The sequence below is a fragment of the Acomys minous genome (assembly GCF_964271855.1).
Source record: "Acomys minous genome assembly, chromosome: 8".
Taxonomy (NCBI): Eukaryota; Metazoa; Chordata; class Mammalia; order Rodentia; family Muridae; genus Acomys; species Acomys minous.
The window spans coordinates 466,871-480,538 of record NC_140489.1 but is presented as its reverse complement, the minus strand read 5'-3'; the positions used below and the strand labels follow the sequence as shown (position 1 = coordinate 480,538).

At 39.4% G+C, this 13,668-nt stretch overlaps 1 protein-coding gene across 4 annotated transcripts in view; it reads left to right on the top strand.

The window, feature by feature from the left end:
* The window catches only part of MACC1 (MET transcriptional regulator MACC1), a 355,671-nt gene that overhangs the window by 8,555 nt on the left and 333,448 nt on the right, over nt 1–13,668 (top strand). For 3 of the 4 annotated variants that reach the window (XR_014781262.1, XM_084792937.1, XM_084792939.1), the window contains exon 2: nt 12,700–12,763. The exons of the other annotated variant lie outside the window; for it this stretch is intronic. Coding sequence is in view for 2 of the 3 variants with exons in the window: in XM_084792937.1 (XP_084649063.1) it covers nt 12,748–12,763 (16 nt within the window). In the remaining variant the exon portion in view is untranslated. The remainder of the gene's footprint in view (nt 1–12,699; nt 12,764–13,668) is intronic. 4 annotated transcript variants of the gene reach the window in all.

Genomic DNA, 13,668 nt, shown 5'->3' with positions numbered 1-13,668 from the left:
TGTTTGTACCTAAAATAGTTATTGAGAATGCTAAGTGACAAAAAAGGTTGTGTGGCCTTTCCATCTCACTTTACTGCACATTACTAATTGTTATGTCATTATTACATATTATTCTATAACAAACATCAGGTTAAGAGAAGTGGAGGGTGGTTTTTTTTCCCTACGATTATTTAAAACAATGTAGAATCTTCAGAAAAGGAACGAAATGAGTGACGTAGTATGATGGGAGTGAGATTAACTACATAGAAATTAGTAGATTAAGGACAATGCCTGGCGGGCAGGGAGGGGTCAGAATGAGTCTGGATGACCTCACGCTTTCTCATATTGGTGTCTTACTGGGTGGGTAATAGTGTTTTTGTTCCTTTAGATAGGAAGGACTGTAGGTGATTTGAGTTGAGGTTGGTGGACTTTGGCATGCTGTGGTCTTCCACACAAGGAAGTAATTGGACAGGTTTTGAGTCAGCAATGTAAATGGGTTAGAGATGGATATGGAATCAGCAGACTCTAGGTGTGGCTGCCTTCGTTGCTGTGATTGTGTTTTCCCAGTCCACACCTCTGTCAAAGCAACAGACAAAGCAAGAATGAATAGGAAAGGCCAAAGAAATAGGGGGAAATCCCACTTAGAACAGAGTTGGTGAACAACAAAAGAGAACTTTTTGAGAATGGAGAAGCTAGAAGTGTGTGCCACAGAATAGTCAGTGGAGAATGAATGATGTCCTATAAGTTTCATCACCAACCTTTTCCAGACCCACTTCTCCAGTGTTGCAGGGTGAGGCATCAGGTGACACGAGACTACGTTTCAGGAAACTCACATCTGGGGCAGTGGGTAAAATGCCTTACCAAAGCAAAAATGAAGACAAAAAAGTCAAGAAATAATGTGATTGGGAGAGGACTCTAGAAGAGGACAGTAAAGACTAAACCAGAGCAGAGATCATGGCATCAATAGAAAGAGACTGAGGCAGTTGGATTTGTTAACTTGATGTCTTTGATATATGAGGAAGAAAGTTGAGGTTAAGGGATCTAAGAATTTAATTGGAAATGAATGTAAAGATTGTAAAACAGCCAAAAAGGCAGAAGGATATTGGTAGAAATATGGTTGAAAGAACTGAGGCTTAAAGTTTATTTGGAGGTAAACAGAACCATGAGCAGCATTCTCAGACATCTTGCCGGTCAATGTCAAGGTTCTGCAGCTCAGGGAAAGGATCTAGCTGAGACTCAAGTATCAATCAACTTTTCCTATAAAAGCTGAGATTTGGAAGGAGGAAGAAGGCTGGAGCACTTCAAGGAGTTTGATGGACATGAGAGGAGAAGAAATAAAACAACATTAAAAACAGTCAAATAAATGTACAATAGAGAAGAAGCCACTGTAGGGAACAGAGAATGATACATAACAGTAGGAAAATCACAGGAAATTTAGCTGAAGAGGAGAGAGAGCATTAGACAGCCAAGGTCAAGGCCAAATCAGACAACAATCCCAAAGAAGCAGGAAGAGAACCAAACAAAATATGGGTCTCATCTTGGGAAAGCTCTATGACATTGTGATTTGCATCTTCTAAAAGTAAACTTTCCCAATTTCTCCCCTTTTTGGTGCATGCTATTAAATATTTACAGTGGGTTCTGTAAAATGTCTTTTAACTTCTTATTAAATGGATCCATAGAAGATATTTTATGATTTGGCTACATAGCTAAAAACTGACCTGCTTTGACTGTTGGCATAAGGTTATTGTGTAGTTTAAATCTTAATTACCTGTCTAAGTGTTGTGTAAACTCTGCTCCTCAATTTTCCTGCTGTTATGTCAATAAAGCAGCTTACAGCCAATCCATGAGCAGGGCAGAGAATAAGGCTGGACTTCCTGCCAGCCAGGGGAGGAGGAGTTAGGAGAAGAAGCTGGGGATTCATCCATGTGTAGAAGTCCAGGGAAGATCAGGAGGAAGGAGATGGAGCCAAGGAAGTGCAACAAAGGGCAAGTTTTCTGGGCATAAGATAAAATAGCACAGATGGTTAAGAACAGACTTAGTCTGCTCAACATTGTGTTGTGAAGCCTTGTATTATGAAAATCTCAATTTTTTGTGTAATTGCAGGGTTAAGAAATAAGCTAAAAGAAATAAACACAATTTTATAAAAATAGCTTCAACTTCAATTTATGAAAGATAAAGCTTATATACTTTCCTTCATAGTTTTTCTTATATCTTTTTCTTATCTTTCTTATTGGCATATTACTTATGAACTTATGTGATGCGTAATTTGTGTTTTAGAATACTGCTTATGTTTCTACCAATTTTCTGCTATCATATGTGTAAAGAAAAAAATGCCACAGATCATCTGTTTTCTGGGAAACACATTAATAGTGATAAACATCAGCCAGGTCCATAATAGACAACCAAAGGCAATTTTGTTTTTTGTTTGTTTGTTTGTTTGAGACAGATTCTCTAAATGTAGCCCTGGTTATCCTGGAACTCACTAAGTAAACCAGGCTGACCTTGAACTCATAAAGATCCACCTGCCTCTGCCTTGTGCTGAGATTAAAGGCGTGTGCCATCATGCCTAGCCTCAAAGGCAACTTGAACCCATATAAGTAGAATACAAGTGTTCTTTTGATTCTTCTCCACGTTCCTCATGTTTAGACTGGAGCCATCAATACTCCAGCAGCTGGAGGCTGGGTGGTGGGAGAGATGCTGCAGGAAAGAGTGGAGGCAGCCTGTACCCTCTTCCCAGCTCCCAAAAGGCTGTAGACCCACTTGGTGGGGAGCCTGATTTATACCAGGAGCTTGGTGTCCTGATGGAAATCTCCCTGAATGAGAGACACATCGAAGTGGATTATCTACTTTAGTCCACTTACTATCTGGAAAGGAAAACACTTTTTGATCTAGAAGTTCGTAACTTATATTTATCAGGTAGAACTTCATCCTGTCCACTATCCAATAATTCTAATATGTTATAGACTCGCTGTCTAGACAAGGAGGCATGGTCCTCTTCATTGCCAACTTGTTTGGCATTGGAATTCCACAGGAGCTGGTGAGGTACACCTCTTCTGTTGTCTGTAAAGGTGCTTGTTTGTTTGTTTGTTTGTTTTCAGACAGAACTGTGACATAAGATAAACCCTTGCCCCCTCAAGTTGTTTTTGTTAGTGTACTTTATCACAGCAACAAAAGAAGAAGCAAGATAGTTGGTCTTTGCAAAAGAAAATAAATGAAATTCATCACGAAAATGTTGCTTCATATTAAATATTTCACACTATGAAGTAAATATTTCACATATCTTCATTTTAAGGGGGTGGGAGAATAGCACAGGAGTCAATGGGAAGAAAGTAGAAGCCAGACATGAGAACTGAGTACTAAAATCCCAGCCCTAGGGAGGCCAAGGCAAGAGAACATGAGTGCCAGTCCTGGGTACACACTGAATTCAAGGCTCACCTCAGTTGGTGAGATTCTGCCACAAGAAGAGGTGGTTAATTTACTGTAAGTGACATGTAAAACCCACTTCCTGAAAACAGAAGATAGACAGTAAAGTATTTCCTGGACCTTGTGAAATTCCATTAGTGGATTGTACCCATGTTTCTGGCTGGGGTGGCCAGAGATGGCTTAAGAGTCTTACGCTGCACTCATGGAAATGTTTTCCCTGGATCAAGCAAAAAGAAAATTCAGCCCTGACTGTTGATGCATTGCTTTAGCTCCCCTCTTGTGCAACTGCTTGATTTCTTACATCTTGGGCTAAATCTGGCTGTTTGCTAAACTCAGAATTCCCTGTGATTAACCTATGCACTCTTGCCTGCTGCAATTTGACAACAATTTCCTTTCTCTTCCAGGATTTGTTGTTGTGAGATGTAATTTGGTTGAGACGACTAACTCAAAAGGTCTTTTGGTAATCTCTTATTTCTTTGGATGTCATGGGGTGTTTTCTTCAGTGTTTATTATTTTGAACCGTAACTTTATACTATTTGCTAGTGGGAGAGGTGTTTTCCTTTGTAACAATTTCTAATAGGCTTTTATATGAGCATATAATGTGTGTAGCTGCATGTGTGCTTTCATATGTAGGATATTGGCACTGACTTTTTGTTCCTTTTGTTGTTATTCATGACTGCACAGGAAAACTCATTGGGTCTTTAAAGCTAAGTGTGCATGGCTCTCCTCCTTTTATGAAAATGTGTACAACTCATTACTTTTTTCTCAATTCATCTTCTAGAGCAATTAGTTTGAGTTATAAGATATTTGTCTTATAAAGTTTAAAAACTGGCCATTTTAATTTTTTTTTTTAACTAAAAAGGGAGCCAGATTGAGAGCAGATGCCCTGGTGTTATCTCTGAGTGCTATGTGCTTTGTCTCATCAGTGTTACTGAGTGAGCACCTCTTCATCTATGCTGAGGCACAGTGCTCATGGAAGTAAAGGGTCTGTTTTTCTCCTACCCAATTTGAGCAATTTTAATTGTTTCATTATTTTCAGAGCATAGCTATGAAGAAATTGTTTTCTATTGTTTTGATATTTATGGAATATCTCTAGTGTTACCATGCGGTGTGCAGGAATGAAGGACTGTCATCTGAGCAGGTGAATCTCAGTGTCCGTTTCACCAAGCAAGGCCAGGGGTGGCCTCCTGACATCTCTCTGCCACCATCTAAGTTGAGTTTCTGCCTCACACGTTGCCCACACTCTCCCTCTGAGTGCAGTCTGCCCTTTGTTTTGGATAACCTCTCTGGCAGTACCTACTTTCTCCATGAGAAGTAGGCAGGAGAAGGCCACATTTTTGCCAGTCGTTTTTATGTGAACCTATTTTCTCCTTTAGCAACTAATACTTTTCCCTTCTTGTACGGCCTTATTTCGGAATCTCAGTGTCTTAGTGGCACATGAAGCAAATAACCCTGGCTACTTTTTTTCTAAGACGTTCCTGAGGATTGATAGGTACAAGTGTAAAACAATAGACCCTCCACAAATTCAAATTACTATGATTAGCCGCCTTTTCTTTCTACTGTCATCCAGTAGTGGCCGTCACAGAAGATACAGCATTGATGGTGAACTTGCATTTGAAGAAGTGTTTTATGTAGTGCCTACTCACTTAGACAGCTTTTCCCTCTGCACAGCCTCACAGAAAGGATTTGTTAAATACTTTCAGTAGCGTTCTCCTTTCCTTTGACTCTTCACTATTTTGTCTCTTCAAACTATTATTATTTTATCCTTATTGAGTCTTCGATTTGAAGGGTTTGTCCTGTGTCCAGTCAGGGTTGATGGGATTTATTATTTTAAACGAATTAATTGGGTATGATGTATATATTTGCCTATATTTTGATATCACGAAAGAAATTTGGACTCGGGACAGTGTAGGGGTCTGGAGGGAAAGGCTGGGAGTGAAATTTAACCTGGGAGGCCAGGTCGAGGCACTTATCAAGACACAGCTGGTAATCAAAGGGTGGAACCTGTAAGAGTGTTTACTGGTCTGGATAAACCGGAAATATTTACATTGGCCCATGTGTCACCTTTCATCCCTTTCACCCACTAGAGGACCAACTGCCAATTAAGCTGTTTTCCTTGGCTGTGCTGCTCTCTTCATTGTTTACATTATGAGCAAGTATGATAGGCTTGGCCCTTTATCCCTCTGAGATCTCCCATGCTGCCTTTGCATCTGAAGTCTAGTGCTCTTCAGAAAGCTCCTGGGACTTTACTCAAACACCAGTTTAATTAGTGCAAAGTTTCTGCAGCCCCAGAGAAAGAAAGCTGACATTGCTTTGACAGGTATCTCTAAAGCAGTGTTTTAAATTCGGTCCCCCTACTTTCATCTGTTCCTGGAGAATCACCTCTTTTCAGGATACCCAGGTGCTGTGGTCTTTATGGGATGTCTAGCTCACATCTAAATACCTGGCCTCTTCCTCATTCTCTTCCTCACCTGGGAGTATGAGTAAAAATGAAAATGTCCGGGGTAGCTTTAGTAACATGTCTCTTGAAAGCTATGACCCTAAATCTACTGTTAAATGCCAAAGAGTCCCTTGAAACTTTCCTTTCTATTCAACATTCAGTGTGTAGGGTCAGGACTTTGCATTTTAAAGTTCAAATTAAGCTTCTTACGTTACCCATGACCTACTTAAATCTTGTCAGGAATACGGAGGTGTTTTTATGTTTAATATTCCCCTGGAAATATTTATAAAGTGAGGCATATCTTCAGGCTATTTCATTAGCAGTTTATTGACAACAGGATCTTGACAGAATGCTCAAGTTTTAGTCAGTGATAGAGAAGTTCCAAGCCATATGCCAAAAACCAATGGCAGACCAACATTTTAAAAATTCCTAAGGATGAGACCAGTGAGATGTCTCAGTGGATAAACTTATTTGTCACAAACCCTGAAGGCCTAGGTTTGACACACATGGTGGAAGGAAAGAACTGACTCCTGTAAGTTGTTTTCTGATGCTCAAACACATTCTGTGGCAAATTATATTTATACATAAATACATTATTACATAAAATAATTTTAAAATTTAATTTATTTTTATATGTGTGTACATGTGTATGCAGGTGTGTGTGTACACATGAATGCACACCTATGTGTATATATACTCAGTGTGTGATTGTGCCCATAAAAACCAAAAGAGGGTTTTGGGTCCCTTGGAGTTGGATTTACAGGCAATTTTCAAGCACTAGTCATGAGTGCTAACAAAATTCAGGGCCTCTTGAAAAGCAGTAAGTGTGCCTAACCATTGAACCATCTTCAGACCCACATAAATACAATTCAAAAGTCAACATTACAACATAGATGAGTGAAGGACTGCAAGGCCCTACTCCCAGTTGCAGAGCTGTAAGGGTACTAAAGGAAATATAAAAACAACAAAAATCCTAACAAAACTGAAACCTGAAATTCACAATTGTACTACAATAGCTGGAAATTTCATTGTAAGACCGTCTGACTCCAGAGATTTTTTTTCTCATAGCCACACTAACTGAACCCTGAATAGAAAACCATCAACATAATTATGACCTTTTGGGCAAGTTTTAATTTTAGGTGAATATTGGGAGGGATCTTTCTATATTAACAAAAATGCATACTTGGCATCATGGGATCCAGTTTTGGACACTTGGATAGAAGGTAGGTGAGTACTTATAGTTGGTCATAGATTGCTGTGCTTTATTTTTCATACTTTAGGAGACTGAAGTCAAGGTAATATTCAGATGTGTGCCTTGGAGAACTCTTGAGTCCTTCAGATGACCCCAGAGCTCCCCTGACATAGGGGAAGTCCCAGGTGATGGGGATAAGCCTTTCTCTTCCTGTCTATATTTTTAATTTCTGGGAAATATTAAGTTTGAAGAAACAGATTCTTCTGTGCATTATAGATGTGTGTTTACATCATTCAGTTAAATTATTAAGCCCCTTTCAGTCTTGAAGATAGATATTTCTATGACAATTAAAAATTAACAGAAATCTAGGCTAAGTTGCCTTTGTAGCCACAGTAAACTCTGAATATGAGGGAAAACTAACTTTTTCTTAAGAGCAAGTGTTAAGATTCCAAGGAAGACTTTTTTCTCATGTCGAAATCCTAGAAGTAATTTACATGACATGGGGAGCAAATTCTTTGATAAAAGTTGAGCAAAAGTAGAACAAATTCCATGTCTGGTCAGGTCAGGGTGTCTTTAAGATAAGTAGTAAACCAAGGAAGCAGCTTAAGCCTTCATGCTGTGAAGACAATTTTGACATTAAAATGAAGCCATATACTCAACTTGTAAGACAAATGTTTTATTGAAATTAACCTAGATAAGACTGCATGGGAGAATGGCAAAGTAGAAGGATCCAGAGGGTCCTAGAAACCTACAAGTAGAACATTATGATAGGCAGATTTGGGCCCAGGGATCTCGCTCAAACTAAGGCACCAGCCAAGGAAAATACAGGCCATCAAACTTTAAACCCCTACCCAGATCTAGACAATGGACAGAACATTCTCCACAGTAGAGTGGAGAGTGGGATATGACTTTCTCACATACTCTGGTGCCTCACCTTTGACCATGTCCCCTGGAGGGGGAGACCTGGTGGCACTCAGAGGAAGGACAGCAGGTTACCAAGAAGAGACTTGATACCCTATGAGCATATACAGGGGGAGGTAATCCCCCTCAGGAACAGTCATAGGGGAGGGGAATAAGGGGAAAATGGGAGGGAGGGAAGAAGGGGAGGATACAAGGGATGGGATAACCATTGAGATGTAACAAGAATAAATTAATTAAAAAAAGGAAAAAAAAAAGACTGGGTAACTGCTATGTCATGAATGGTGAACGGGCTTTTTAGGAAATGTATGTAGACAATTTAGAAGTCACATTGTAAGTGCCTATGAGAAATGCAGACTTGATTATTTTTAAAGGCAACATTTTTATTAATTCCTTGAGGATTTCACACAATGTATTTTGATTATATTTACCTCCCACTTCCCCCCGACTGCTCCCAGATAAACCCCTAACTTCTCACCTCATCCCAACTTGTGTGTGTGTGTATGTATGTTTTAAATAATTTATGGATCTAATTTATGCTCCATACATATTCATTGATGTAGAGCCTTCCCCAGGAACATGGTTGACCTACTAGAAGCCATTCCTTTAAAGAAAACTGAACCATCTTCCCCAGAAGCCTCAGTCGTTAACAGCTTCTCATTTAGGCAAAAAGTCTTGTGAGACCCTTCTTCTCCATGTGAGAATGTTCACTGGCTTCATCTTGCTTGTCTCTTACGCAGCCAACTGCAACTGTTGCGGGTTCTTGAATGCAGCAGAGTTCTTTCATATCCAAAGGACAGTGTCTCTTTCTGTCCCTTTCTGACCTCTTCCATTTCCTCTTCTAGGATGGTCTTTGAGCTTTGAACGATGAAGACACAGATGTTCTGTCTGTAGTTGAGGGTTCCTTGGTTCCATTGATACTTACGTCCTATAGTTTGATGAGTTGTGAGTTTCTGCATTCATCACCTTCCACTGCACAAAGAAATGTCTCTGATGAGGACTGCCCAATACATTAATAGGCATAGAGCTGCTTGGCCTAGAGGGAAGTTTGATACTCTATCCACTCAGGAAAGGAGTAGTAATGGGGTCACCTTCAGGGCCCATGAGCTCCTAAAGCATGACTTGTTGGTCAGATAGATGGTAGCAGGCATGTTTCCTCCCGATCATAATTACATTCATAAAGCAAGTGTTACCCCACCACAATTACACCCATGGCATAGCTTGCTATGCTGGTCATTACTATAGTTCACAGGGTTCCTGCATGTTCATGATTTCTACTCCTACCTCCAGCAACCTATATAGCACCCTCCAGTACTGTGAGGCTAGCTAGCCGGGAAGGGCTTCCTGGTCAGCATCAGCATGATTTCTCTATGCCCTTTGTCAAAAGTGTATGGTGTCTTTAGCAATTTGTCTTATTGAGATCTGGTGGGCAGCTAAGAGCAGTGAGATCAGCCTGTATTGTGTTGCTGGTCTCTGGGATACCCCTGACTAACAACAAGAAGTTTATGCTTGGCACTAAGCTTTTTATTTGGCAACTTATGACTTCTAGTGGGAGCATTATCTCATCTGTAAGGGAATTACAATTAAGTTCATTTATGTGAACATATGTGTGTTTCTACATACATTATATATATAATATATATTATATGAAACTTATACAATAGTAGGTTTCTGTTTGGCATTTTCAAAGATATTTAATGTTAGCTGTCCCCCCTTAAATCCCCTCCTCTGGACTATGAACAATAATTTCCACTTTGCTGTGCTATGGTCTGTATTTGGAAAAAGAATTAGAGCTCAGGTCCCTCCCTGTACCACTGAGCTAGACATCAGAATCTGGCTTACCAAGCAACTGTTTTCTCTTATCTAAATGTATTTCTATTACTTAAAATGTTATAATTTAAGCCTTTAGGAGTAATTTAAATTGGAATGTAAACAATATTAAAGAGGTTTAAAAATACTCAGAAAAGTATTATTTCACATTTTTTTTTCATTTGACAGAGTCTCAATCACTGTAGCCCAGGCTGGCCTGGAGCTCTCTCAATTGTCTCAGTCTCCCACGTACTGAGATTACAAGTGTATGCTATCATGCCTGGCAACTACGTTCTCGTATTTTAAAATGAAACACAATTTATGAACAGGAAGAGAGCATCACACGAATGAGAACTCCTTATTTCATGGATGGAAACATGGAAGCTACCAGCAGTCAAGGAGTGGCTGTAGGTGTTTGGAACCACTTTTATCAAACCTAGCTAGACTCTGATCCTGCTGCCCTACTATTTTGTCTTAAATAGTGCATTTTTATTTAAAAATATTTATTGGATGTGTGGGGGGCGGGGAGAGAGAAAGACAGAGAGACAGAGAAACAGAGACAGAGAGACAGAGACAGAGACAGAGAGACAGAGAAAGACAGAGAGAGAGAGACAGAGAGAGAGAGAGAGAGAGCTCCTCTTGTGAAGATGGTTAAGAGGGTAGAGATGTTGGCTTTTTGTTTCCTGGTTCCTAGTGCTTTTACTTGGCCCCTGGTGAAACAAAAGGAGAACAGAAAGGCGCCAGACTTCTCCCAGATCTCGACTTCACCTTCCTAATGATAGTTTGGGTTTTTCAATTACATACATCATAGCAGGAAGTGGTTCTTTACAGCCAGACGTGCCTTGTAAGCTTGGCTAATGCATGGTTCCCTTGGCCTAGCTGCGTCTTTCGTAGGATGTGTCTGATAAACATCAGAAACTGGTGTCTGAGTGTCTGCATCACTTACTACTGGCTGTAACAGGATGTAGCTAGATGGGAAATGAAAATTAGAGAGAACTTAAGGGAAAAGTTGTATCTTATGACCATTACCTCAACCTAATAGTTTTCACTTCTTAAAATTTCCTTCCAGTTCTTTTCTATAGTATAACGCATTACAGACTTGCAACTATGTGCACTATGTAGCCTCTCAGCATGATCTTTTCTATTAGACACTACACAGTTTCTGATGTAGCTAAAGACTTTGTGATTTCTTCTCAAAAGATGACATCATTAATTAATAACTTACAATTTACTTAATTATTCATCTGTTGTCGAACATTTGGGTCATTTTCAGTTTACTTTTTAACCATATATAAAATGTTCTGACAACAGGGTTTATAGAATAACAGCTGTCCCTCTTCTGAACTATGTTTTTGGAGAAAACATTGGTTACTGGGAATGTCCAAAAGAATTTTATGATTACTTATGTACATTCTTCATGAATAGATTTTATATGATGTCTGACCATTATAAAGCTTGGTGAATGGGTGTCCTTGGATTAAGAGTATATAATTATAAACACAGACTTCTACTTAACCTCCTACCCTAAGATGACTCCACAGTGAAAAGCGAGATCTACCCAGCTTTCATGGAGAGGCAGAGGCTTCTGGATAGTTCTGTACTAGTTCTACTTCATTAGTAGAAAATGAGAGTTTCTTATCTTTGAAGCATAATGAATATTCCATGTTGTAATTTAAATATGTCAGTTTGCCCAATCATAGGTAGCATATATTTAGTTTTAACGTGCATTTTTTGATGGTTGGGGTGGCATACTTCATTATATGTTATCACTCCATGGCCAGATACTCCAAAGGTCACAGCTCAAATAATAACAGCCTTATTGTGTTTCGCAATTTGATGGCCAAGATTAGATGACTATGGCTGCCTCGTTCTTCTGCTTGCCTCTCTGATCGAGGCTATCATTTCCATCTTCTGCAGGATATAAGATGGTTTCACATTTGTGTCTGATATTTTGGAGAGGAATGAGTAGAAGCCAGTACTCAGTTGAGACTTGCTGTAAGATCATCTCTATGAGGTCTCTCCTACACGGTGGTCTTGGGACAATTCAGCTTCTTGCTTGGCAGTTCTTTGGCAGCTGTTTCTGAGTAGGTCAAAGCTTCAAGAATCTTTGATCGGAAGATACAGGATTTTTTAAATGCTGTATGGAAAGCCCTGAATCCTTCCTTTGTAACTAATATACTTTTATTAGTCTCTATGGCCAATCCAGATACAAAAGAAATCTCAATGAGAAGAGCAAGGAATCAAAGGCCACTTATAACCTACCACAGGCTGATAATGTTTCCCTGGATGTTTACAACTTATATAAATTATCTATTTCATAACATCATGTACTAGAATTGGAAGGGTAATATGCAAGCAGAATATTAATGTGTTTTTATGAAAACAAGGGAAACAGATTTGGCATGAATTTGTAACTTGAATAAATCTATTATATGCTTTTAAGGAAGTATAAAAATAATTTTCCAATAGCAATCTTAAATAATGTCATTAGTTTATTGTTATATTGTATATTGTTTTCTTTACTGTGTATTTATGTAACATATTTATCTCTTCTATTAAAAAATTTATTAAATTTATTTTGCATGTGTTGAGGGTTTGTGCATAGGCCACAGTACACATATGGAAGTCAGAGAACGCTTTTGGGAATCAGTTCTCTCATTTCATTATGTGAGTTTCTGGGAGAGAATTCAGACTGTCAGGCTTGGGAATAAGCACTTTTCCTTCTAAGCCATCTTGTTATTCAAGGAAATAAAAGTAATATATCAATTTTTAATAACTGTCATTATGGAAAAAGCAAACAAACAAAAACTGTATGAAAGTTACTGCTGCAGACGATATTACACCTTTGCCCAGGCGTTTACCTCTTTCCTTTCGCATTTTTCTATGTGCTGTAGGTGTCTGACCCCCGCCAGTTTACCATTCCAAGTTTCTATTGCAGGACTTCAGTTGGATCGGCCCAGAAGAGGTCCTGGAACAAGACTGAGAAATGAAGAAGGGAGAGAGTAAGTCATTGCTGCTTACAGTTTCTGGGCCTCCCTGGGCAGCAGCAGGAAGCTATGGACCCCAGCTCAGAAGTCTCCCTTCCTTCCAGAACTGGTGTGCGGCCGTCAATGCTTCTCTGCCCAGTGTGCTTCCCAGACCTCACCCAGGAACCATAAGCAGAGCCTGTATATCAGCTCGCATGTACTGGATCATCTGTTTTACACGCAGATAGCTCAGCCAGGTTGTTGGCCTGAAACACACTTCACTCGTGGCCGTCCCAGAACGTCTTCCAGGCGCCTCATCCATGCTTCCGATGCTTGTGTGGGGGCATCCTTTTTGTATTTATGAGATCTCTTGAGTCATCTTTGAATTGCCACAATAAGTAGGCCTAGGCTTCTCCCACTACCTCCCCATTGTGATTCCCAGGCCACAGAATACTAGCTGCTTTCTGTAGTTATCAATATAACTACATGCATCTTGGCTCAAATGCTGTTTTTTCCCTTTAAGACCTTTTAAACTAATTCTCTCTGCTTCAAATATCTCACACTATTTCTATTTTACTTACAGAGCTATGACAGTGTTGTAGGTGCTGTGTGATGTAAGTTTTGTAGATAGGAGTGGGATATCCATTAAAGAAGAACACACAGATTAGTACAGCTGGTAGGGCAGAAAGGTGACTATATGAGCAAGCCACTTATCAAACACTATTGCATTATTTTCTATGACTTTTATGCCGTTCCTTATTTATGGGCTCTGTGTACAAAGAACCAGCTGTTCTTCTAAAGGAAGCAAACATTTTTAGGAACACTGTTTGTTTGGTTGTTGTCAGTGCCACATTCAATTTTCAAGAAGTTGAAGTCACAGGAATATGCCCACTGACTACTCTGTCATTAACAGTTCACGTGCATACTCTCACATTAAAAAG